General features: G+C 42.6%; 1 protein-coding gene across 3 annotated transcripts in view; it reads right to left on the bottom strand.

Annotated features, from left to right (window-relative positions):
* LOC139277520 (bactericidal permeability-increasing protein-like) overlaps nucleotides 1-27799 on the bottom strand; it is a 66062-nt gene that overhangs the window by 34911 nt on the left and 3352 nt on the right. For all 3 annotated transcript variants that reach the window (XM_070896068.1, XM_070896069.1, XM_070896070.1), the window contains exons 2-5: nucleotides 11741-11805; nucleotides 11087-11234; nucleotides 7029-7137; nucleotides 5045-5173 (exon numbers count right to left, since the gene is read on the bottom strand). In XM_070896068.1, coding sequence (XP_070752169.1) covers nucleotides 5045-5173; nucleotides 7029-7137; nucleotides 11087-11210 — 362 coding nt within the window. In that variant the 5' untranslated portion in view covers nucleotides 11211-11234; nucleotides 11741-11805. The remainder of the gene's footprint in view (nucleotides 1-5044; nucleotides 5174-7028; nucleotides 7138-11086; nucleotides 11235-11740; nucleotides 11806-27799) is intronic.

Raw genomic sequence — 27799 nt, 5'->3', positions numbered from 1 at the left:
AAGGTGGATGACCTCACATTTTCTGACATTGTATTCCATCTGCCAAACCTTAGCCCATTCGCTTAACCTATCTAAATCTCTTTGCAGCCTCTCTGTGTCCTCTACACAACCCGCTTTCCCACTAATCTTTGTGTCATCTGCAAATTTTGTTACACTACACTCTATCCCCTCTTCCAGGTCATCTATGTATATTGTAAACAGTTGTGGTCCCAGCACCGATCCCTGTGGCACATCACTAACCACCGATTTCCAATCCGAAAAGGCCCCATTTATCTCGACTCTCTGCTTTCTGTTAGCCAGCCAATTCTCGATCCATGCTAATACATTTCCTCTGACTCCGTGTACCTTTATCTTCTGCAGTAACCTTTTGTGTGGCACCTTATCGAATGCCTTTTGTGGAAAACTAAATACACCACATCCATCGGTACACCTCTATCCACCATGCTCGTTATATCCTCAAAGAATTCCAGTAAATTAGTTAAACATGATTTCCCCTTCATGAATCCATGTTGCGTCTGCTTGATTGCACTATTCCTATCTAGATGTCCCGCTATTTCTTCCTTAATGATAGCTTCAAGCATTTTCTCCACTACAGATGTTAAACTAACCGGCCTATAGTTACCTGCCTTTTGTCTGCCGCCTTTTTTAAACAGAGGCGTTACATCAGCTGCTTTCCAATCCGCTGGTACCTCCCCAGAGTCCAGAGAATTTTGGTAGATTATAACGAATGCATCTGCTATAACTTCCGCCATCTCTTTTAATACCCTGGGATGCATTTCATCAGGACCAGGGGACTTGTCTACCTTGAGTCCCATTAGCCTGTCCAGCACTACCTCCTAGGGATAGTGATTATCTCAAGGTCCTCCCTTCCCACATTCCCGTGACCAGCAATTTTTGGCATGGTTTTTGTGTTTTCCACTGTGAAGACCGAAGCAAAATAATTGTTTAAGGTCTCAGCCATTTCCACATTTCCCATTATTAAATCCCCCTTCTCATCTTCTAAGGGACCAGCATTTACTTTAGTCACTCTTTTCCGTTTTATAGATCGGTAAAAGCTTTTACTATCTGTTTTTATGTTTTGCGCAAGTTTACTTTCGTAATCTATCTTTCCTTTTTTTATTGCTTTCTTAGTCATTCTTTGCTGTCGTTTAAAATTTTCCCAATCTTCTAGTTTCCCACTAACCTTGGCCACCTTATACGCATTGGTTTTTAATTTGATACTCTCCTTTATTTCCTTGGTTATCCACGGCTGGTTATCCCTTCTCTTACCGCCCTTCTTTTTCACTGGAATATATTTTTGTTGAGCACTATGAAAGAGCTCCTTAAAAGTCCTCCACTGTTCCAAGGGTGAGAAAGCTAGTTCTCAAACTAGTGTCCTGAACTTAAATAAAGGTAATTACAAAGTTATGAAGGCAGAGCTGGTTAAAGTGGATCGGGAAATATATATTAAAGGGTAAGACTGTAGAAAAGCAGTGGCAAACATTTAAGGAGATATTTCATAACTCTCAGCAAATATATATTCTAGTGAGGCTCTAAGAGAAGGATGAACCATCGCTGGCTAACTAAGGAAGTAAAGGATGGTATCAAATTGAAAACATAGGCATACAGTGTTGCAAAGAACAATGGAAGGCCAGAGGATTGAAAAATATTTAGAAACCAGCAAAGGATTACTAAAAAAATGATAAAACAAGAGAAGATACTTTAAGCTTAAATTAGCAAGAAATATAAAAACAGACTGCAAGAGCTTCTACAGGTATATATAAAGGAAGCGAGAAGCTAAAGTAAACATTGTTCCCTTAGAGGATGAGACTGGGAAATTAATAATGGGAAACAGAGAAATGGCGGAGACATTGAACAAATATTTTGTATCGGTCTTCGCAGTAGAAGACACCAAAATCATCCCAATAATTGCTAATCAAGGGGCTATTGGGGGGGGAGGAACTTAAAACAATCACTATCACTAGAGGAAAAAGTACTAGGCAAACTAATGGGACTAAAGGTGGACAAATCCCCTGGACCTGATGGCCTGCATCCTAGGGTCTTAAAAGAGGTGGGTGCAGAAATAGTGCATTGGTTGTAATCTACCAAATCTCGCTGGATTCTGGAGAGGTCCCAGCAGACAGGAAAACCGCCAGTATAATGCCCCTATTTAAGAAAGGAGGGAGACAGAAAGCAGGAAACAATAGACCAGTTAACCTAACATCTGTCATTGGGAAAATGCTGGAGTCCACCATTAAGGAAGTAGTAACAGGACATTTAGAAAATAATCATGCAGTCAAGCAGAGTCAGCATGATTTTATGAAAGGGAAATCATGCTAGACAAATTTGCTGGAGTTCTTTGAGGATGTAACGAGCAGAGTGAATAAAGGGAAACCAGTAGATGTCGTGTATTTGGATTTCCAGAAAGCATTCGATAAGGTGCTACATAAAAGGTTACTGCACAAGATAAGATCTCAGGGGGTTGGAGGTAATATATTATCGTGGATAGAAGATTGGCGAACTAACAGAAAGCAGCGAGATGGGATAAATGGGTTATTTTCAGCTTGGCAAACTGTAACTGGTAGGGTGCCACAGGGATCAGTGCTGGGACCTCAACTATTTACAATTTATATTAATGACTTGGATGAAGGGACCAAGTGTAATGTAGCCAAATTTCCTGATGATGACACGACGATAGGTGGGAAAGCAAGTTGTGAGAAGGACGCAAATAATCTACAAAAGGGATATAGATAGGCTAAGTGAGTGGGCAAAAATTTGGCAGATGGAGTATAATGTGGGAAAATTTGAGGTTATGCACTTTGGTAGGAAAAATAAAAAAACAAATTATTTAAATGGGGAGAGATTACAAAATGCTGCGGTACAGAGGGATCTGGGGGTCCTTGTACATGAAACACAAAAAGTTAGCATGCAGGTACAGCAAGTAATTAGGAAGGCAAATGGAATGTTGGTCTTTATTGCGAGGGGGATGGAGTATAAAAGTAGAGAAGTCCTGCTACAACTATACAGGGCATTGGTAAGACCACACCTGGAGTACTGCATGCAGTTTTGGTCTCCTTATTTAAGGAAGGATATACTTGCACTGGAGGCAGTACAGAGAAGGTTCACGAGGTTGATTCCTGAGATGAAAGCGTTGTCATGTGAAGAAAGGTTGAGCAGGTTGGGCCTACACTCATTGTAGTTTAGAAGACTTAGGGAGTGATCTTATTGAAATGTATGAGATTCTAAGAGGGCTTGACAGGGTAGATGCAGTGAGGATGTTTCCCCTCGTGGGGGGATCTAGAACTGGTGGGCATAGTTTCAGAATAAGGGACTACCCATTTAAAACAGAAATGAGGAGGAATTGCTTCTCTCAGAGGGTCTTGAATCCTTGGAATTCTCTACCTCAGAGAGTTGTGGAGGCTGGGTCATTGAATGTATTTACATAAGAACATAAGAAATAGGAACAGGAGTAGACCATTTGGCCCCTTGATCTTGCTCTGCCATTCAGTAAGATCATGGCTGATCTGATCATGGACTCAGCTCCACTTCCCTGCCCGCTCCCCATAACCCTTTACTCGCTTATCGCTCAAAAATCTGTTTATCTCCGCCTTAAATATATTCAATGACCTAGCCTCCACAGCTCTCTGGGGCAGAGAATTCTATAGATTTACAACCCTCAGAGAAGAAATTCCTCTTCATCTCAGTTTTAAATGGGCAGCCCCTTATTCTGAGACTATGTCCCCTAGTTTTAGTTTCCACTATGAGTGGAAATATCCTCTCTGCATCCACCTTGTCAAGCCCCCTCATTATCTTATATGTTTCGATAAGATCACCTCTCATTCTTCTGAATTCCAATGTGTATAGACCCAACCTACTCAACCTATCTTTATGTCAAGCCCCTCATTTCCGGAATCAACCTAGTGAACCTTCTCTGAACAGCCTCCAATGCAAGTATATCGTCCCTTAAATACGGAGACCAAAACTGTAAGCAGTACTCTAGGTGTGGCTTTACCAATACCCTGTACAGTTGTAGCAGGACTTCTCTGCTTTTATACTCTATCCCCCTTGAATAAAAGCCCAACATTCCATTGGCCTTCCTGATTACTTGCTGTACCTGCATACTAACTTTTTGTGTTTCATGCACAAGAACCCCCAGAACACTTTGCAATTTTTCTCCATTTAAATTGTAATTTGCTTTTCTATTTTTTCTGCCAAAGTGGATAACCTCACATTTTCCCACATTATACTCCATCTGCCAAAGTTTTGCGCACTCGCTTAGCCTGTCTATATCCCTTTAAGGTGGGGATAGACAGATTTTTGAAAAATAAGGGAGTCAAGGGATATGGGGAATGGGTGGGGAAGTGGAGTTGAGGCGATGATCTTATTGAATGACAGAGCAAGCTCGAGGGGACAAATGGCCTACTCCTTCTCCTATTTCTTAAGTTCTTATGTAAATATTGGCCAGGATACCGGTGATAACTCCCCTGTTCTACTTCAAAATAGTGCCATGGGATTTACCTGAGAGAGCAGGCGGGACCTCAGTTTAAAGTCTCATCTGAAAGGCGGCACCTCCGACACGGCAGCACTCGCTCAGTACTGCACTGGAGCATCAGTCTAGATGTCGTGCTCTTGTACCCACAACCTTCTGACTCGGAGCCAAGAGTGCTACCACTGAGAGCCATGGCTGACACTTTGTAATCACATTGTCCCTTTTTTGGAGGTGGCATTCTCAAATTTTACGATGTTCTCTAAGTGTAGCCCCAACATTTTGCTCTATGTATTACATTTAACAAATCTAGAAACACACTGCAGATATATTTATATATTCGTTAAAATGAATGCACAGAGGCACACATCAGGAAAAGTCTTTGTATTGCCGTCACAGAAGTGAGGTATACAGCAACCTCAAAATGCTAATTTGTTTTTCACACTTCTCAGTCAGAGAGGTTAATACTTTGCTGTATTTTGATCATACATGTTGCACTGCTGTCCATGATAAACATTTGACATTTAACAGAATATTATACACTAAATCCTTCAACATTAGGCTATCAGAAAAACTTACATCAGTCCAAATGTCACATGCCAATTTCCGCCAATGTCAATGTGGGAATTGTCCACTGAAAATTTGACACCAGAGTTGGGGACGAGTCCTATGTCAGAGTTAGGCAATCCAAAACTCTTAATGTACATCCTGTGAATAAAAACAAACATTAGCTTTGTACGTTTATGAACAAGGATGGAGAAATATTATAAGAAGATTGATTTCAAAATAAACAGAAGTAGTTTCTAATAATATTATCACAAATCCAATGTAAAGTCACACTGTCAGGAACATTTCAATACCCTTGAAACATAGATTGTGACTTTTACTTCTTATTGAAACAGCAGCCACAAAAAATGGGAGAGACCTACACACCATTATAATGGAGACTATAGTGTGTATCAAGAACACCTCATTGGTGATAATATGTTACTCTCATGAAAGACTCACGACTGATGAGCACTACAGCAGGTGAGATAGTCTCTGGCACTAATGAAAGAATACCTACAACTCACCTTAGGTTGCACAATATTCTGTTTATCTGTTGGCACACAACTGCCACAAAAACTTAATTGTAAGAAACTCCAGTCTATGAAACTATAGATAAGCCACCTATATCTTTTTTTATTTGACTGTAAAATGTTGTCAATACTAGAAAAGAAACCCAGCACACTCGGTTTATGCCAAGATTCAGAAACAATGAGGTGATGGTAAAGGTGTGCTGCAAGTATTTCCTATACTCTCAGTTTCAATGGCAACCAATAGCAACATTTAGATGAAAAGTCATTCCTTTTTTGGGAGAAAACTATGGGGTAAGTTTTTGAATGGGCAGTAATCTGAAGGAGCAGATTGCCATCCGATTATAGAACCCACCCGATTTTCATTCCATTGATTTCAGTTGGGGATTCAGTTGGACTGAGCCCATCGTTTGGTGAATAAATTATTCCCCTTCATGGAAATGGACTTCAAATAATGTTTTCACTTAACAGTGCTAGGAGTGTTCAAAATGGTTGCTTCTCCCCTGGGGTTTCCCCATGGTGGTTGTGTATGGTTTGTTCATGGTTTGTGTCTAATCTCGTACTACCTAATAGGAAAGGAGGAAGTGAGGTGGCAGGCTCCTCGCTCTCAAAGGATGGCTCTTGGGAGAGCAGTGGCTGTGCACTTCCTTGTGTAAGCTCACAAGATGGCTCTACAACCAACTGCATCACATCCGAGAGTAGTGCAGATTTAAACTTCCATAGGTCACTTGAGTTTTGGTTGAGTGGCATAGATGTTACATCAGCCTTGAGAAGCTGATCTGTGCCTACCACCACGTACTTCTGCTGTTGGTGCACCTTCAGCAAGTCCTGTGATCTGTGCTGGAGAAGACTGCAGCGTGCAATGAAGTTGTTAGAGCCCACACCAGTGTACTGACCGGAGCATCGGTTAGAATATTCCCAAGAGAAATCACGGCTGTTCTTAGGATTACTGTTAAGGAGTGCTCAGCCATAGAGGAGCTACATGCTCCACATTGGACTCCTGTTCTCAAAAGCTGTCAAACACCACTGAACAGGTGTGATTTGTGGACTCCTCAGTGTTCAGAAAGCAACATGCTGGGAAGAAAGATTTTGTGCAATATAATTGGTAGGATAATAAAAGTAGAAAATAAACAATTAGAAAGCAGAAAATAAAAGAGTACACACATTTTATCTAATGAAAAACATTGACACTACAGTCAAGACATATTGTCATGATGATCATGACAGACATAGGATAGACACAGACATAAACAGACATAGAATATTTTATTACAAAGATAGATTTTTGTTTCCTTATTGATTCATGGTACCTTCTGATAGGTAGTTTGAAGGGAACTGTAGTAATAAACTTAAATCAGTCAGTATTTCATCACTTTCTACAGTATAGTCACTTTGTGACCTTACAATGGAACTTAGGCTCAGCAGGTTATAATGCAGTAAGAGCTGTTGATGCAATAAAAAACATGTTTACCTCTTGTCATACATACCCTGTGATTCGATATTCTATCCACCCAAGGAGGTCTATTGTCCCACTTAATTCTGGCAGTTGAAACTCTTTAATCATCTTCTCAGCAACATTGATGCCAATTTGCCTGGCTAATTATTTTAAAACAGGGATATAATACGTAGAGTGTAAAACCCACATTAAACATTTTAAATTAAACTTCTTGCTTTCTGCCATTAGATGCAAATAAAACCTTGATCTAGCTTCGGAAAACTGTCCTATAAAATGTGAATGAGCACAATGAAGATTGCCAATCAGAAGGCTGCATCAGCAGCATTGCTAGAGAACATAAACTCTGACAGAAATCTGCACATATTAAAAATAATAGATTTCTGGGAGTATGTTCAAGGGGTCACGCTAGGTGATATTTCCAAACCTCCTAAACTGCATTCTCACCATTTATCAATTATCTGAATCAGTTTACTGTCTTATAGCCATCTGTTATTTTGACCATGTTCATCATATACAGTTTCCCCGTATTAACCTGCACAGGTAAAGTATCTTTTTACTGGAACCAACCAATATTTTAGGTAACAGTGTATTTCCAAGTTTTAATGACCAGTTTTTGATTCACGAGATAATGCTGATGAAGTTAAGACAAAACTAATCTGTGGCCAGTATGATATTTCATACTGTGCTATTGCAATACCATCATTTTCACATGGGCTCAGATTTGTGGTAAAAATAACAGCGAGGCTATCAGCGCTTACTGTTATTAAAGTGTAAATTGGACAGCAACTTCCAGCTTTACAAGTGTGGCGTCTCATTCCTTCAGCTTTTAATTATTGTTGGAGATTTAAAAATGTAACTACATTTTTTTTTCTGCTTCTTTTATTTCTCTCTTAATCACATCTTTCTTTCCTCTCTTTATTTTGCTCTCTGTACCTGCATTGACATTGAATTTAATATTCTAACTGACACTTCCTGGTTCAAACTCTGCCGTCTTATTAACGATTCTTTAATCTGATTGGCTAAGGAGATATATAGTTGCATGCCCTGTTCACACAAGTCCCATATCCTCTGTAGGGGACACTGCACCAAAATGGCTATCTAATCACAGTACATTCCAGTGCAAAGGTCTATGGACAAGTTTAAATGTAATGAATGTGGTGTCGTGCACTCGACACTGACTGCAAAATCTGGGCCAATATGTTTTTCTATCTTATTGCCAAAAAAAACAAAACGTGAGTTCTAACACCGGGCTTTGCCCATCATCCTTGATGTTGTGTGCGTTTGTGTGGTGAAACTACTTCATTGAAACCTATATATGGACAGTACTGAAGACTGTGGATCAGGAAAATATTCTGTATATTCATTATATTGGGCCCAAATTTCCACACGCACCTAGAACGGCGCAGTCCCGACCTGGACGCCCGTTTTTCGCGCCACAAAGTGCGCCTAAAAAAATCCTCGGTATTCTCCACCTCCCTGCAGCTCCTCTGGCCCTCGGCGCAGCCAGCACGAGATGTGGGGGGGGGGCGTAGCCAGGTCCCTGCGCTGAAAACAGTGCTGGGACCTCTGCACATGTGCGCTACAGTGGGTACGCAAGTGCAGTAGCTCCAGGCGCCGACCCGCGCTCCTGTTCCCGCTCCCCGCCTGGACCCGACCCGACCCGCGCTCCTGTTCCCGCTCCCCGCGCCCCCCCCCCCCCCCGACTGGACCCAACCCGACCTGCGCTCCCGCCCCCTACTGGACTGGACCCGACCCAACTCCCGCTCCCGGACTGGATCCGACCTGACCTCCCTCCCTCCCCTCTCCCTCCCTCCCTCTCTCTCCTCTCTCTCTCTCCTCCCTCCTCTCTCTCTCTCCTCCCTCCCCTCTCTCTCTCCTCCCTCCCCTCTCTCTCTCCTCCCTCCCCTCTCTCTCTCCTCCCTCCCCTCTCTCTCTCCTCCCTCCCCTCTCTCTCTCCTCCCTCCCCTCTCTCTCTCCTCCCTCCCCTCTCTCTCTCCTCCCTCCCTCTCTCTCTCCTCCCTCCCCTCTCTCTCTCCTCCCTCCCCTCTCTCTCTCCTCCCTCCCCTCTCTCTCTCCTCCCTCCCCTCTCTCTCTCCTCCCTCCCCTCTCTCTCTCCTCCCTCCCCTCTCTCTCTCCTCCCTCCCCTCTCCCTCTCTCTCCCCCCCTCCCTCCCCTCCCTCTCTCTCTCCCCCCCTCCCTCCCCCCCTCCCCCTCTCTCTCCCCCCCTCCCTCTCTCTCCCCCCCGCCCTCTCTCTCCCCCCCGCCCTCTCTCTCTCTCTCCCTCCTCCCTCTCTCCCTCCTCCCTCTCTCTCCCCCCTCCCTCTCTCCCCCTCCCTCTCTCCCCCTCCCTCTCTCTCCCCCCTCCCTCTCTCTCCCCCCCCTCCCTCTCTCTCCCCCCCCTCCCTCTCTCTCTCTCTCTCCCCCCCCCTCTCTCTCTCCCCCCCCTCCCTCCCCCCCCTCCCTCCCCCCCTCTCTCTCTCTCTCTCCTCCCCCCTCCCTCTCTCTCTCTCTCTCTCTCTCTCCTCTCTCCTCCCCCCTCCCTGTCTCTCTCCTCCCCCCTCCCTGTCTCTCTCCTCCCCCCTCCCTGTCTCTCTCCTCCCCCCTCCCTGTCTCTCTCCTCCCCCTTCCCTCTCTCTCTCCTCCCCCCTCCCTCTCTCTCTCCTCCCCCCTCCCTCTCTCTCTCTCTCTCTCCTCCCCCCTCCCTCTCTCTCTCTCTCCTCCCCCTCCCTCTCTCTCTCTCTCTCCTCCCCCCTCCCTCTCCCTCTCCCTCTCCCTCTCCGAACCGAACCTCCCATCTCTCCCCGACCCGACCCAACCCAACCCAACGCCACCTACCTGTAAATCTGGTGCTGGGGACGGGCCCTGCCTGAAGTCTCGGGCCGGCCCGTTCAGCTTTCGGTCCCGAAAGGCCTGCCTGAAGCACTTTCACACAGGTAGGAAGATGGTTTATTTAATCTTTTCTTTGCTTATAAATGTTTATTCAGGTTGGATTTATTTGTATAATATTTGTATAAGTATAAATAAGGATTTATTATAGAATTTAATGACTTCCCTCCCCCCCCACCTCGTTCTGGACGCCTAATTTGTAACCTGCGCCTGATTTTTTAATGTGTAGAACAGGTTTTTTCAGTTCTACAAAAATCTTCACTTGCTCCATTCTACTTTAGTTTGGAGTACGTTTTCACTGTGGAAACTTTCAAATCAGGCGTCAGTGGCCAGACACGCCCCCTTTTGAAGAAAAAATTCTGTTCCAAAGTAGAACTGTTCTACCTGACTAGAACTGCAGAAAAATAAAATGTGGAGAATTGCGATTTCTAACATAGTCCGTTCTCCACCAGTTGCTCCTAAAAATCAGGCGCAAATCATGTGGAAACTTGGGCCCTATATGCTTGCTCTTGAGGTACTGAGCCCATTACTCACCACTGCCCTGTCTCATTTCCTTCAGTGACCTGATATGCTTTACCTATCAAGCCCAGTTCTAGCCATTCACCTGTAAAATTCCCTCACATTCACCAGCCCCCCTCCCACCATAATGTTCAGTACTCTTCTCTCCAGGATCATAACTCTTTCTTTACATTTTTTGATCAGTATACATTTATTGCATCTATTCCTTCAATTTATCATGTATGTCTCCAGCACATGTTAAAATCACACAGCACCCATGACTTATCAACCTCATTTTTCAAAAGTACCAATCCGATTTCCTGAGCTAGAGTGTCTTAAAATCTACAGCATGGGTGCTTGAATAGACCATCCTCCCTTTGACTGGAGCCAGAAAATGACACTACGAACGTATTGCTAATGCCTAGCTCAGTTTGGCACCTTCAACTTAGCCTCCTCGGATCTTTTGTCACTTGTTCTTTTTTTCTTCAGTTGAAATATGGCTAAAATATGGCATCTATTTTTCTACACGATTCTAATGTAAGTTTGAAATGGGTAGGCCACAATCTCTTGCCCAGTTTATAATGCAGAAATCACACACACAGAATGGTCCTTCAGAACTTCGATAAAAACAATGACATTTCAGAATTCTGCTATGACTCAAAATGAAACACAGATTTTTTTTTAAAGTATTCATAGTATACGTACCATATTCTAAAGCTTTCTGTGTAATTTTACTTTGTATTCCTGGATTGGGACCAGACTCTCCAAGTGTAGTTCCAATCAGAACAAGGGTAATACAGACTGATGGGTACATTTTTGCTTCAAACATTCAATTTGAATCAGCAGGATATAGCTGCAAAATATTACATTAAATAACAAAGATTCCTATTTACGCTTTTTGAAGTTCACACATATATCAGTAATGTTAACAAAAAGTTCAGGATTACATTGTTAAAAGAAACATTTCTTGCTTGGTAACCTCCAACACTGGTGGTCCAAACAATCCCCTGCAGTATTAGATTATCACTTGGCATAATTTATTGTGTAATGAGAGAACTAGGGTTTGAAGGATTTGCTGTTGTTGGTTCCAGATATTTTACTCAGATAATGTGATTCTCAAACTATAGTAACAGGAAAAAGTCAATGGTCAACTTCAGAGCAAACAGGCTTTCTAAAGCCAGCTTCTGCAATACATAGCATACTTTTTGAAGGGATTAAACATGTCAAGATCTATATTATGTGCAATAAAAGTGCACAAACAGTTGTAATGTTTACTTTTACAAAGTACAGTTTTAAAATAAATATATTGCAAATATCAAATGAAGGACTGGAAGATGTTTTTAATCACGATAAGCTTACCTTCCCAGTAGTGAGAGTATCTGCAGCATTCAAATGCAGCCAATTCTTCATGTGAGCAAAATGTACTTCTCAAAAGTATTTTAATTTCATTTCAACAGAAACAGGAAGAAACGTTAGATCAACGACAGAACAGATACCATCGTGTTAACCACAGTGTGTTTAACTCAATGTCTCAAAACAGGAGCTTTGATGAGAGTAGCAGATTAATGCAAATGAATTAAGAAGAATTTAGATGTTTATAAATGGGCAGTGAACACAAGAGAAACACCAATCCACTGTATTCTTTTTATAATTGATCTTAATATAAATATGCAACCATCACAAACTGCTTCTTTTCTAAGCACTGATAACAGTTAGAAAGTGGCAACACACAGTCCTCAACCTTGCGTGCACGTACAGGCTATTTCAATGTTTAGTGTTCCCTTTCCTTCCATTCCCGAGAAAACTATATAAACTGAACCCTCCTCTAGACAAGTTTCTGAAGAATGTGGATACTACGGCACACAGGCATGCATCCCACTTATCAAACTTGCTAGACAAATGTCAAATATAATGTTAAGCCACAGCTATAAACAACAACACCTTGCATTTATATAGCACCTTTAACATAGTGAAATGTCCCAAGGCGCTTCACAGGAGTAGTATGAGATAAACTATTTGACAGTGAGCCACATCAGTAGAAATTACCGCAGGTGATCAAAAGCTTGGTCAAAGAGGTAGGTTTTATGGAGCGTCTGGTAGGAGGAAAGAGAGGCAGAGAGGTTTAGTCAGGGAGTTCCAGAGCTTGGGGCCTAGGCAACAGAAGGCATGGCCACCAATGGTTGAGCGATTATAATCAGGGATGCTCAAGAGGGCAGAATTAGAGGAGCGCAGACATCTCGGGGGGGTTGTGGGGATGGAGGAGATTACAGAGATAGGGAGGAGCGAGGCCATGGAGGGATTTGAAAATAAGGATGAGAATTTTTAAATCAAGGCATTGCTTAACCAGAAGCCAATGTAGGTCAGCGAGCACCGGGTTAATGGGTGAGCTGGAGTTGAATATTGTCCTGATCTACCGTCATCAGCAATGTGCATATATAGACTTCATTTGAAGTGGTTTCACCACACAAACATACGCAGTATCAAGGGTGAAAACTCAGTAGCTGAACTTGCTTTAATTATTTGGCAATAAGAGAAGAAACATCAAGTTCAATGAAAAATGAATGAGAAAAGTAATTTGCTCCATCAAAACTCAACTGGCAAGAAATATAAAAACAGACAATAAGAGCTTCTACAATTATATAAAAAGAGAGTAGCTAAAGTAAATGGTGGTCCCTTAGAGGATGAGACTGGAGAACAAGGAAATGGCAGAGACTTTTAACAAATATTTTGTATCTATCTTCACAGTAAAAAATACTAAAAGCATCCCAATAATAATAGAAAATCAGGGTGCAAAATAGAGGGAGGAAATTAAAACAATCATTATCACTAGAGAAAAAGTACTAGGCAAACTAATGGGACTAAAGGCTGATATGTCCCCTGGACCAATTGGCCTGCATCCTAGGGTCTTAAAAGACGTGGCTGCAGAGATGGTGGATGTATTGGTTGTAATCTTCCAAAATTCCCTAGACTCTGGAAAGGTCCCAGCAGATTGGAAAACTGCAAATCTAACGCATTTATTCAAGAAAGGAGTAAGACAGAAAACAGGAACCTATAGGCCAATTAGCCTAACATACTGGAGTCCATTATTAAGGAAGTAGCAGCAGGTCATTTAGAAAATCATAATATAATCAAGCACAATAAACATGTTTTTTTTGAAAGAGAAATTGTGTTTGACAAATTTATTAGAGCTCTGTGAGGAAGTAATGAGCAGGGTGGATAAAGGGGAACCAGTAGATGTAGTGTATTTGGATTTCAAAAAGACATCGATAAGATGCCACATAAAAGGTTACTATACAAGATAAGAGCTCGTGATGTTAGGGGTAATATATTAGTATGTATAGAGGATTGGCTAACTAACAGAAAACAGATTTGGGATAAATGGGTCATTTTCAGGTTGACAAACTGTAACTAGTGGGGTGCCACAGGGGTCAGTGCTGGGGCCTCAACTATTTACAATCTATATTAATGATTTGGATGAAGGGACAGAGTGTATTGTAGCCAAATTTGCTGATGATACAAAGATAGGTAGAAAAGCAAATTGTGAGGAGGACACAAGAATCTGCAAAGAGATATAGATAGATTAAGGGAGCGGGCAAACATTTGGCAGATGGAGTATAATGTGGGAAAGTGTGAGGTTTTCCACTTTGCTAGGAAGACTGGAAAAGCAAAATATTATTTAAACATTATTACAGAATGCTACGGTGCAGAGGGATCTGGGTGTCCTCGTACATGAAACACAAAAAGTTAGCATGCAGGTGCAGCAAGTAATTAGGAAGCAAATGGAATGTTGGCTTTTATTGAAAAGGGGATGGAGTATAAAAGTAGGGAAGTCTTGCTACTGGTCGTTGGTGAGATCACACCTAGAGTACTGTGTACAGTTTTGGTCTCCTTATTTAAAAAGGGAAATACTTGCATTGGAGGCAGTTCAAAGGTGGTTCACGAGGTTGATTCCTGGGATGAAGGGGTTTGTCTTATGAGGAAAGGTTGAGCAGGTTGGGCCTGTACTCATTGGAGTTTAGAAGAATGAGAGGTGATCTTATTGAAACACATAAGATTCTGAGGGGACTTGACAGGGTAGATGCTGAGAGGATGGTTCCCCTCGTGGATAATGTAGAACTAGGGGGCAGAGTTTCAGAATAAGGGGTCGCCCATGTAAGACAGAGATGAGGAGAAATTTATTTTTTCAGAGGGTCGTGAGGCTGTGGAGACCGAGTCATTGAATATATTCAAGGCTCAAATAGACAGATTCTTGAACTATAGGGGAGTCAAGGATTATGGAGAACAGGCAGGAAAGTGGAGTTGGGTTCAAGATCAGATCAGCCATGATCTTGTTGAATGGCGGAGCAGGCTCGAGGGGCTGTATGGCCTACTCCTGCTCCTATTTCTTATGTTAACCCTCCAATACAGTATAGTATCTCTCATCATTGATTGTAATGGGGATGGAGCAGGTATTAGGAAAGATAAGGGAAGCTTAATCTTTACAATCAAACTTTAAAATCAAGCTTTACAACCATTTACCATTGCCGATCTCTCGAGAACAAAAGTAAGTAAGGGGCAAAGTAAGACGTAACTGGAAATTAATGAGAAGTAAACTTACAACAGGTATCAAGAAAAAGTAGCCAAGCAAAGTAAAGGAAGCAAAATATTATGGTTGGTCTCTCATCATAATATTTTGCTTCCTTTACTTTGCTTGGCTACTTTTTCTTGATACCTGTTGTAAGTTTACTTCTCATTAATTTCCAGTTACGTCTTACTTTGCCCCTTACTTACTTTTGTTCTCGAGAGATCGGCAATGGTAAATGGTTGTAAAGCTTGATTTTAAAGTTTGATTGTAAAGATTAAGCTTCCCTTATCTTTCCTAATACCTGCTCCATCCCCATTACAATTAGGATTCGTTTTGTTGCTCATTTCTGCACCTTTTCTAAGAAAGAACTTGCAATTGCCAGTTGTCGTGGTACATGTAGGTACCAACGATATAGGAAAGAAGCGGGAAGAGGTCCTACAAGCTGAATTTAGGGAGCTAGGAGTTAAATTAAAAAGTAGGACCTCAAAAGATAGTAATCTCTGGATTGCTACCAGTGCCACGTGCTAATCAGAATAGAGGGAGCAGGATAGTTAGAATAAATACGTGGCTTGAGCAGTGGTGCAAGAGGGAGGGATTAAAATTCCTGGGACATTGGAACCAGTTCTGGGGGAAGTGGGACCTGTACAAGAGGGACGGTCTGCACTTGGGCAGGACTGGAACTGATGTCCTAGGGGTAACATTTGCTAATGCAGTTCTGGAGTGTTTAAACTAACATGGCAGGGGGATGGGAACCTATGCAGCGAGACAGGGCGAAGTAATATGGAGTCAGAAACAGATGGTAGAAAGGTAAAAAGCAATAGTGGAAGGCCGAGTAAACAAAGGCAAGAAACAAAAAGGGCCACACTACAGCATAATTCCAAAAGGACAAAGGGTGTTAAAAAAACAAGCCTGCAGGCTTTGTGTCTTAATGCAAGGAGTATCTGTAATAAGGTGGATGAATTAACTGTGCAAATAGATGTTAACAGATATGATGTGATTGGGATTACAGAGACGTGGCTCCAGGATGATCAGGGCTGGGAACTCAACATCCAAGGGTATTCAACATTCAGGAAGGATAGAATAAAAGGAAAAGGAGCTGGTTAAAGAGGAGATTAATGCAATAGTTAGGAAGGACGTTAGCTTGGATGATGTAGAATCTATATGGGTAGAGTTGCAGAACACCAAAGGGCAAAAAACGTTTGTGGGAGTTGTGTACAGACCTCCAAACAGTAGTAGTGATGTTGGGGAGGGCATCAAACAGGAAATTAGGGGTGCATGCAATAAAGGTGCAGCAGTTATCATGGGTGACTTTAATATGCATATAGATTGGGCTAACCAAACTGGAAGCAATACGGTGGAGGAGGATTTCCTGGAGTGCATAAAGGATGGTTTTCTAGACCAATATGTCGAGGAACCAACGAGCGGGGAGGCCATCTTAGACTGGGTGTTGTGTAATGAGAGAGGATTAATTAGCAATCTTGTTGTGCGAGGCCCCTTGGGGAAGAGTGACCATAATATGGTGGAATTCTGCATTAGGATGGAGAATGAAACAGTTAATTCAGAGACCATGGTCCAGAACTTAAAGAAGGGTAACTTTGAAGGTATGAGGCGTGAAATGGCTAGGATAGATTGGCGAATGATAGTTAAGGGGTTGACAGTGGATGGGCAATGGCAGACATTTAGAGACCGCATGGATGAACTACAACAATTGTACATCCCTGTCTGGCATAAAAATATAAAAGGAAAAGTGGCTCAACCGTGGCTATCAAGGGAAATCAGGGATAGTATTAAAGCCAAGGAAGTGGCATACAAATTGGCCAGAAATAGCAGCGAACCCGGGGACTGGGAGAAATTTAGAACTCAGCAGAGGAGGACAAAGGGTTTGATTAGGGCAGGGAAAATAGAGTTCACGAGAGGAAGCTTGCAGGGAACATTAAAATGGATTGCAAAAGCTTCTATAGATATGTAAAAAGAAAAAGGTCAGTAAAGACAAACATAGGTTCCCTGCAGTCAGAATCAGAGGAAGTCATAACGGGGAACAAAGAAATGGCAGACCAATTGAACAAGTACTTTGGTTCGGTATTCATGAAGGAGGACACAAACAACCTTCCGGATATAAAAGGGGTCAGAGGGTCTAGAAAGGAGGAACTGAGGGAAATCCTTATTAGTCAGGAAATTGTGTTGGGGAAATTGATGGGATTGAAGGCTGATAAATCCCCAGGGCCTGATGGACTGTATCCCAGACTACTTAAGGAGGTGGCCTTGGAAATAGCAGATACATTGACCATAATTTTCCAACATTCCATCGACTCTGGATCAGTTCCTATGGAGTGGAGGGTAGCCAATGTAACCCCACTTTTTAAAAAAGGAGAGAAAACAGGGAATTATAGACCTGTCAGCCTGACATCGGTAGTGGGTAAAATGATGGAATCAATTATTAAGGATATCATAGCAGCGCATTTGGAAAGAGGTGACAAGATAGGTCCAAGTCAGCATGGATTTGTGAAAGGGAAATCATGCTTGACAAATCTTCTGGAATTTTTTGAGGATGTTTCCAGTAGAGTGGACAAGGGAGAACCAGTTGATGTGGTGTATTTTGACTTTCAGAAGGCTTTCGACAAGGTCCCACACAAGATTAATGTGCAAAGTTAAAGCACATGGGATTGGGGGTAGTGTGCTGACGTGGATTGAGAACTGGTTGTCAGACAGGAAGCAAAGTGTAGGAGTAAATGGGTACTTTTCAGAATGGCAGGCAGTGACTAGTGGGGTACCGCAAGGTTCTGTGCTGGGGCCCCAGCTCTTTACATTGTACATTAATGATTTGGACGAGGGGATTAAATGTAGTATCTCCAAATTTGCGGATGACACAAAGTTGGGTGGCAGTGTGAGCTGCGAGGAGAATGCTATGAGGCTGCAGAGTGACTTGGATAGGTTAGGTGAGTGGGCAAATGCATGGCAGATGAAGTATAATGTGGATAAATGTGAGGTTATCCACTTTGGTGGTAAAAAGAGAGACAAACTATTATCTGAATGGTGACAGATTAGTAAAAGGGGAGGTGCAACGAGACCTGGGTGTCATGGTACATCAGTTATTGAAGGTTGGCATGCAGGTACAGCAGGCGGTTAAGAAAGCAAATGGCATGTTGGCCTTCATAGCGAGGGGATTTGTGTAGAGGGGCAGGGAGGTGTTACTACAGTTGTACAGGGCCTTGGTGAGGCCACACCTGGAGTATTGTGTACAATTTTGGTCTCCTAACTTGAGGAAGTGCAGCGAAGGTTCACCAGACTGATTCCCAGGATGGCGGGACTGACATATCAAGAAAGACTGGATCAACTGGGCTTGTATTTACTGGAGTTCAGAAGAATGAGAGGGGATCTCATAAAAACATTTAAAATTCTGACAGGTTTAGAGAGGTTAGATGCAGGAAGAATGTTCCCAATGTTGGGGAAGTCCAGAACCAGGGGTCACAGTCTAAGGATAAGGGGTAAGCCATTTAGGACCGAGATGAGGAGAAACTTCTTCACCCAGAGAGTGGTGAACCTGTGGAATTCTCTACCACAGAAAGTTGTTGAGGCCAATTCACTAAATATATTCAAAAAGGAGTTAGATGTCGTCCTTACTACTAGGGGGATCAAGAGGTATGGCGAGAAAGCAGGAATGGAGTATTGAAGTTGCATGTTCAGCCATGAACTCATTGAATGGCGGTGCAGGCTCGAAGGGCCGAATGGCCTACTCCTGCACCTATTTTCTATGTTTCTATTTTATAGCGCCTTTCATGGCATCAGGATGGTCCAAAGTACTTTACAGTGTAATACCGTAATTGTAACATTCGAATTTAATTAAAGAATGGATTTTCCAGTCCTGGCATTGAGGCAGTGAAACTGGAATACAGTGAGCTTTTCAATTGTTAAAGTTGTAGTAGATTATCCTTATTGGATTTTATGACATCAGCCTTATTAAGTATATACAGCTGGCTCTTGATCCAGATTAGGCCTGCTGTCTCAGGCCTAATACTCGTGGAAACTTTTTCCACCGGGTCAGTGCTTGTCCCCACCACATCAGGGATGTCCTGCCATCCCATATTTGCACAGATGTATTCAAGTGCTTTGCAACTGACGTAAATATGTCATACGGCATAACCTGTGTCATTTGTGCCCTAGCAACACCTGATACAAGAAATACCAATGTATTTCTTGTAGAAAGCATTGCTATTGGTGGCAACGGGGGCATTTAAAATTTAAATGTCAGGGCTGTACTTGGGTTTCCAACAACTGTTAAGGCAAAAGTCCCTTTGGGTTGGTTTGGTTGATGATGGATCGATTGCAGTTCTACTTTTTGTATAATGTTAAACTTCAGTACCTACCTATTTTCTAGAACTGACAAGGCCATCGCCACACACTTACTCATCTCTTTTTTCATTCACATTCACCTGACACCTCGAAAACCATCTCATTCTCTCCCTGGTGCTCCATCCACTTTTGCTCTCAGCATAATTAGATGATCTGGACTTGGACATAGGGAGCACAATTTCAAAATCTGTTAACACAAAGGTAGGGGATTTGGCAAACAGCGGGTAGGACTATAAAAGACTTCAAGATGCAGCAAAATACTGCATATGCTGGAAATCTGAAATATTGGAAACACTGAGCAAGTCAGGCAACATTTGTGGAGAGAGGAAGGTAGAGTTCACATTTCAGGTCGATGACCGGAAGGTGTAAGATGAACAGAGCTCGGGAACACGAGACAGGAAGAAACAAAAAAAGAACGGTCTGTGATTAGGTAGAGGACATGAAATAATTCAGTGACAGAAATGATAATGGTGTAGGACAAAAGGAGGCAATAGTGAGAAATAAACAATTTATCTGAAATGGTAATAGCCGAATAGCAGAGGGGAGGGAAGCTTGGAAAATCAGGCAAAGTGGAGAAAGTTCCAGTTGCCCAAGAATATGGTGAAAAAAAAAGCAGGCAACAACAGAAGTGCAGACTGTGCTAGCCGTGTATCAAGAGGGGATCTATTCTGCTGTTACACATCCTCTGGGTCTCGGGATACTTTTATTTCTCAATTCTGTGTTCCATTGACCCTAAGGGTATCTCTTCTATCTGACTGCATCCCTTGCACTAAGGTCTGGTTAAGTGGTAATTTCCTCCAGCTCAACTGTAGCAAAAATGAATTTTTGGTTCCTCCAGCACAGCTGGCATGGCTTCCATCAACTTTCTCAGCTGCCTGATTAGGTGGTTTGCAACTTTGTCTTTCAGTGTGACCTCCAAATGATTTTTTTTTAAACCTCACATCCAGTTTGTTTCTAAGACTACATTTTCCTACCAAAGAACATTGCCTGCATACAATTTACTTCTGTCCCTCTCCCACTGAAATCCTAAATCATGTTTTCATCACATCATGGATCAACTTCTTGAATGCCATTCTTACTAGCCTCTCCCCTCCACAAACTAGTTGATCCAAAACTCCATGACAGAAGTCCGTTTCTGCAGCAGATCACACTCTCATTACCTTGTCCAGCTCTATTGGCTCCTTGTTCCCATGTATTGATTTTGATGTCCTCATTTACAAATCCTTCTATGGCCTTGCATCTTCCTACCTGTATGATCTCCTTACCCAGAGGTTACTCTCCACACCTCTGAGTCCAGCTTACGATTTACTCTTTATCCCCTCAATTTTTCTTTGGTGGCTGATCTTTTAATCACTATGCTCCTGTCTTCTAGAATTCCCTCTTTAAATCACTTGCTCTTGCCTCTGCTCTCACTTCCTTCAAAAGCCTTTAAAAAAAGAATCTCTTTGATCATGCTCTGCTCCATCTGCTCATTATTAAGCGCATGTAGACTTACTCCTATGTGGAGTTGCTAAATGCAAGTGCATGTAATTTACAAGTGATTTAGACAATTTTTAATGCACAACACGGATGAAGAATGGTCCACAGTACCTATACTATCAAACAGGTCTGCAGCCTTTTCCCTTCAGTAAAATGTCCAGGGGCAGTGAGGAAAAGACAACAGAGGCAACTGAAAGTTTTTTTATCATACCTATCAAGTGTCCGGGAGGTTGAATTGTCAACCTGACATTACAGAATGGAATGCATTGCTTTCAATCCTGGAGTCCATTTGTGCGTAACTGTGTGATTTCAAAATTTTTCCATTTTGCCCCCAGTCACATATTTTCTAGAGTTATCCTTTAGTCCATAATGATAATACCCTTGATATGTGCTCCTTCTTGCGGCCTTAAAATCACATTATAGCTACTAAATGCAGCATAACAACTTTTAATCATGGTTCTAGTTTAATATGGGACTTCAAATCATCCTCTTCTGGCTTTGTCTTTTTGCCATAATCATCATAGGGAATCGAGGAAGACTTGCTTCCACTCTTAGCATGAGTTCTTAGGTGGCTGTACAGTCCAATACAACAGTCTCTGTCACAGGTGGGACAGATAGTCGTTGAGGGAAAGGGTGGGCAGGGAGCCTGGTTTGCCGCACGCTCCTTCCGCTGCCTGCGTTTGATTTCTGCATGCTCTCGGCAACGATACTCGAGGAGCTCAGCGCCCTCCCGATGCACTTCCTCTACTTAGGGCGGTCTATGGCCAGGGAGTCCCAGGTGTCAATAGGGAAGCTTTATCAGGGAGGCTTTGAGGGTGTCCTTGTAACGTTTCCTCTGCCCGCCTTTGGCTCGTTTGCCGTGGACGAGTTCAGAGTAGAGCGCTTGCTTTGGGAGTCTCGTGTCTGGCATGCGAACTATGTGGCCTGCCCAGCGGAGCCATAATACCTCATGTATGACTATATAACATTTGGACACCATCATTGATTTGTGTAAACTTGCCATAGCTGTCCGAATATTACAAACATTGTTATTTTTTGTGCATAGCACTCTTTGAACAGTTCTTAGTTCAAGACTCAAGATATTTGGCAATCGATTCTGGTACAATTATTCAATTTTTGCCAATGTTTACTTGGGTGTAAACAAAACAGGCACACAGGGACACGGAGAAGGGAATTGGTCTTGTACACCAACATTCAAGAACGTGTTTCCAATTTCACTATACGTTGAACCATGTGCAATTATTTTCCCTGGTTGCATTATAATGTGCTCAATGGAACTTTAAACAGAACTATCGATCACTACTGATAGTTATTGACTGGATAGTCTTTAACCCTCACATCTAAATACTGACATGAATCTAACCTTAGCAGTACTACATGTAAGTGGAAAATACATTGCTAGGATTTCTGATATTTCAGTAAATCGGTAATTTTTAGTTTCATATCTGGAATGACAACCACTAAAAAAACAGAAGTAAGCAAAGTTAACAAAATAAGTAAAAATAAATTTTCCATTAATTTCAGTTCTTCTTGTACTAGAGTGAGATTAGTGAGATCTTAATTATACTGAAAGTCTTTCCTCAAATTGATTTTCCTTTCTGTAATTTTAAATTTTAAAGTCTTGCACATCCATATTTGTATGTTTGGTCATATTCTTCATTACAGTATCAAACCAGTATACAATAATTTTTAGTTCCCATTTCCTGATCAGAAATGAGCTCGTCCCAATTCCACTCTCCTTTTTCCAACCCCTTTCTAATTCCTCCCACTGCAGCAAGTTTCCCTTAGTCATCCCGACTCCTCAGACAAATCTCTGGCTAACCTCCCTCACATCAACCTGCAAAATAATTGCTCTCTTGTGAACAAGGCCTTCCCGATACATTGATTTCAACTTGCAGAAGCAGATATCCTGTGCTTGACTAAAACCTGGCTGACAGAAACATAGAAAATAGGTGCAGGAGTAAGCCATTCGGCCCTTTGAGCCTGCACCGCCATTCAATGAGTTCATGGCTGAACATGCAACTTCAGTACCCTATTCCAGCTTTCTCGCCATACCCCTTGATCCCCCTAGTAGTAAGGACTATATCTAACTCCTTTTTGAATATATTTAGTGAATTGGCCTCAACAACTTTCTGTGGTAGAGAATTCCACAGGTTCACCACTCTCTGGGTGAAGAAGTTTCTCCTCATCTCGGTCCTAAATGGCTTACCCTTTATCCTTAGACTGTGACCCCTGGTTCTGGACTTCCAACATTAATAAGAACATAAGAATTAGGAACAGGAGTAGGCCATCTAGCCCCTCGAGCCTGCTCCGCCACCCAACAAGATCACGGCTGATCTGGCCGTGGACTCAGCTCCACTTACCCGCCCGCTCCCCATAACCCTTAATTCCCTTATTGGTTAAAAATCTATCTATCTGTGATTTGAATATATACAATGAGCTAGCCTCAACTGCTTCCTTGGGCAGAGAATTCCACAGATTCACAATCCTCTGGGAGAAGAAATTCCTTCTCAACTCAGTTTTAAATTGGCTCCCCCGTATTTTGAGGCTGTGCCTAGTTCTAGTCTCCCCGACCAGTGGAAACAACCTCTCTGCCTCTATCCTGTCTATCCCCTTCATTATTTTAAATGTTTCTATTAGATCACCCCTCATCCTTCTGAATTCCAACGAGTAAAGACCCAGTCTACTCAATCTATCATTATCATAAGGTAACCCCCTCATCTCCAGAATCAGCCTAGTGAATCGTCTCTGTACCCCTTCCAAAGCTAGTATATCCTTCCTTAAGTAAGGTGGCCAAAACTGCATGCAGTACTCCAGGTGCGGCCTCACCAATACCCTGTACAGTTGCAGCAGGACCTCCCTGCTTTTGTACTCCATCCCTCTCGCAATGAAGGCCAACATTCCATTCGCTTCCTGATTACCTGCTGCACCTGCAAACTAACTTTTTGGGACAAGGACCCCCAGGTCCCTCTGCACTGCAGCATGTTGTAATTTCTCTCCATCCAAATAATATTCCCTTTTACTGTTTTTTTTCCCCCCCAAGGTGGATGACCTCACATTTTCCGACATTGTATTCCACCTGCCAAACCTTAGCCCATTCGCTTAACCTATCTAAATCTCTTTGCAGCCTCTCTGTGTCCTCTGCATAACCCGCTTTCCCACTAATCTTTGTGTCATCTGCAAATTTTGTTACACTACACTCTGTTCCCTCTTCCAGGTCATCTATGTATATTGTAAACAGTTGTGGTCCCAGCACCGATCCCTGTGGCACACTAACCACCGATTTCCAACCTGAAAAGGACCCATTTATCCCGACTCTCTGCTTTCTGTTCGCCAGTCAATTCTCGATCCATGCTAATACATTTCCTTTGAGTCAGTGTACCTTTATCTTCTGCAGTAACCTTTTGTATGGCACCTTATCGAATGCCTTTTGGAAATCTAAATACACCACATCCATCGGTACACCTCTATCCACCATGCTCATTATATCCTCAAAGAATTCCAGTAAATTAGTTAAACATGATTTCCCCTTCATGAATCCATGTTGCGTCTGCTTGATTGCACGATTCCTATCTAGATGTCCCGCTAGTTCTTCCTTAATGATAGCTTCAAGCATTTTCCCCACTACAGATGTTAAACTAACCGGCCTATAGTTACCTGCCTTTTGTCTGCCCCCTTTTTTAAAAAAGAGGCATTACATTGGCTGCTTTCCAATCCGATGGCACCTCCCCAGAGTCCAGAGAATTTTGGTAGATTATAACAAATGCATCTGCTATAACTTCCGCCATCTCTTTTAATACCCTGGAATGCATTTCATCAGGACCAGGGGACTTGTCTAGCTTGAGTCCCATTAGCCTGTCCAACACTAACCCCCTAGTGATCGTGATTGTCTCAAGGTCCTCCCTTCCCACATTCCCGTGACCAGCAATTTTTGGCATGGTTTTTGTGTCTTCCACTGTGAAGACCGAAGCAAAATAATTGTTTAAGGTCTCAGCCATTTCCACATTTCCCATTATTAAATCCCCTTTCTCTTCTTCTATGGGACTAACATTTACTTTAGTCACTCTTTTCCGTTTTATATATCGGTAAAAGCTTTTACTATCCGTTTTTATGTTTTGCGCAAGTTTACATTCGTAAGCTATCTTCCCCTTCTTTATTGCTTTCTTAGTCATTCTTTGCTGTCGTTTAAAATTTTCCCACTAACCTTGGCCACCTTATACGCATTGGTTTTTAATTTGATACTCTCCTTTATTTCCTTGGTTAACCACGGCTGGTTATCCCTTCTCTTCCCGCCCTTTTTCACTGGAATATATTTTTGTTGAGCACTATGAAAGAGCTCCTTAAAAGTCCTCCACTGTTCCTCAATTGTGCCACCGTTTAGTGTGTTCCCAGTCTACTTTAGCCAACTCTGCCCTCATCCCACTGTAGTCCCCTTTGTTTAAGCATAGTACGCTCGTTTGAGACACTACTTCCTCATCCTCAATCTGTATTACAAATTCAACCATACTGTGATCACTCATTCCGAGAGGATCTTTTACTTGGAGATCGTTTATTATTCCTGTCTCATTACACAGGACCAGATCTAAGATAGCTTGCTCCCTTGTAGGTTCTGTAACATACTGTTCTAAGAAACAATCCCGTATGCATTCTATGAATTCCTTCTCAAGGCTACCCCGTGCTATTTAATTTGACCAATCGATAAGTAGGTTAAAATCCCCCATGATTACTGCCGTTCCTTTTTCACATGCCTCCATTATTCCCTTGATTATTGTCCGCCCCACCGTGAAGTTATTATTTGGGGGCCTATAAACTACGCCCACCAGTGACTTTTTCCCCTTACTATCTCTAATCTCCACCCACAATGATTCAACATTTTGTTCATTAGAGCCAATATCATCTCTCACAACTGCCCTGATATCATCCTTTATTAACAGAGCTACCCCACCTCCTTTCCCTTCTTGTTTGTCTTTCCGAATTGTGAGATACCCCTGTATGTTTAATTCCCAGTCTTGGCCACCCTGCAACCACGTTTTTGTAATGGCCACCAAATCATACCCATTTGTAATGATTTGTGCCGTCAACTCATTCACTTTATTTCGAATGCTGCGTGCGTTTAGGTAGAGTGTTTTAATACTAGTTTTTAAACCATGATTTTTAGTTTTGACCCCTCCTGCAGCCCCTTTATATTCATACATATTGTTCATTCCTATCACCTTGTGGTTTACACTTACCCCAGTGCTACTCTGCTCTATTACCTCCTACCTTTTGCATTCTTTCTTGGGGTTCTGTTCATCTGAGCTCTCATCCACTCTAACTAGCTCAGAGCCCTCTCCTGGGTTCCCATCCCCTTGCCAAGCTAGTTTAAAGCCCTCCCAACCATCTCTTGAGGTGTAACTTGTCCGACTTGTACAGGTCCCACCTTCCCCAGAAGCGGTCCCAATTGTTCAAGAAACTAAAGCCCTCCCTCCTACACCAACGGGAGAGTGGCGAGCACCAGTTCCAACTGTCACAGGACGGGAGAGTGGAGAGCACCAGTTCCAACTGTCGCAGGAGAGAGAGAGTGGAGAGCACCAGTTCCAACTGTCGCAGGACGGGAGAGTGGCGAGCACCAGTTCAAACTGTCACAGGACGGGAGAGTGGAGAGCACCAGTTCCAACTGTCGCAGGACGGGAGAGTGGCGAGCACCAGTCCAAACTGTCACAGGACGGGAGAGTGGAGAGCACCAGTTCCAACTGTCGCAGGAGAGAGAGTGGAGAGCACCAGTTCCAACTGTCGCAGGAGTGTGGAGAGCACCAGCTCCAACTGTCGCAGGACAGCAACCTCTTTACCCTCACCAAGGGCCGTCCTGCCCATTCAATCATATGCTCCCAAACCATCATCGTGTAAGCATGACTTCCGTCTCCAGATCTCAATTACCCGCTGGCTCACTGCCCAAGATCAATATTATCACCATTTATCACTACACCCACTCTTCAAGATTCACTCCATCTACTAGCCCCCAGCTGATTTCCTCATTGAATTCTCTAACCCTTAGTCACTACACCATATGACATCATCCTTGGCATTTCAACCTTTGTTCAACTGCAGAAGACACCTTTTTTACTTCCAGATCCTAGGTTGATTTCAAGTTATGAGAGGCAAATCTCAGGCAGCATGTGCCCAGCTCTTCAGTTCGTCTGAAGCCATTATCTTAAAGAGTTTCGAGTCTCCAAGGTGGCTGGATAAAATATTAACGTTGCTTTATGTTGCATACACTGATCAAGGTTCACAAAGAAAGTTAGCAAAGTTTTGTTCTTTTCATTATTGTTGCAAGTTTTAATCAAAAGTTATTAAGGAAAATCTGCTACATTGATTTTTAGTCACTAATTTTAATAAACCTGATTTGTAGTTTATATCCTAAGTTGCAGGGGCTATTGGCATGTTTATTTTTTATGCTAGAAAAACACAAGGGGGCTTGTGACAATTCAGTGAGCTAATTACAATAATAGATTTCTATTTGACCCTGGGCAATGCTATATTAACGAAAACTTTGTCTCCAGAGTCACATTCTTTAATATGCACATAGATTGGGCGAGCCAAACTGGAAGCAATACAGTGGAGGAGGATTTCCTGGAGTGCATAAGGGATGGTTTTCTAGACCAATATGTCGAGGAACCCACTAGGGGGGAGGCCATCTTCGACTGGGTGTTGTGTAATGAGAGAGGATTAATTAGCAATCTCATTGTGCGAGGCCCCTTGGGAAGAGTGACCATAATATGGTGGAATTCTGCATTTGGATGGAGAATGAAACAGTTAATTCAGAGACCATGGTCCAGAACTTAAAGAAGGGTAACTTTGAAGGTATGAGGCGTGAATTGGCTAGGATAGATTGGCGAATGATACTTAAGGGGTTGACTGTGGATGGGCAATGGCAGACATTTAGAGACCGCATGGATGAATTACAACAATTGTACATTCCTGTCTGGCGTAAAAATAAAAAAGGGAAGGTGGCTCAACCGTGGCTATCTAGGGAAATCAGGGATAGT

Source organism: Pristiophorus japonicus, chromosome 12 (genome assembly GCF_044704955.1).
Source record: "Pristiophorus japonicus isolate sPriJap1 chromosome 12, sPriJap1.hap1, whole genome shotgun sequence".
Taxonomy (NCBI): domain Eukaryota; kingdom Metazoa; phylum Chordata; class Chondrichthyes; family Pristiophoridae; genus Pristiophorus; species Pristiophorus japonicus.
Note: the sequence above shows the minus strand (reverse complement) of the source record. Positions and strands in the feature narration are given on the sequence as shown.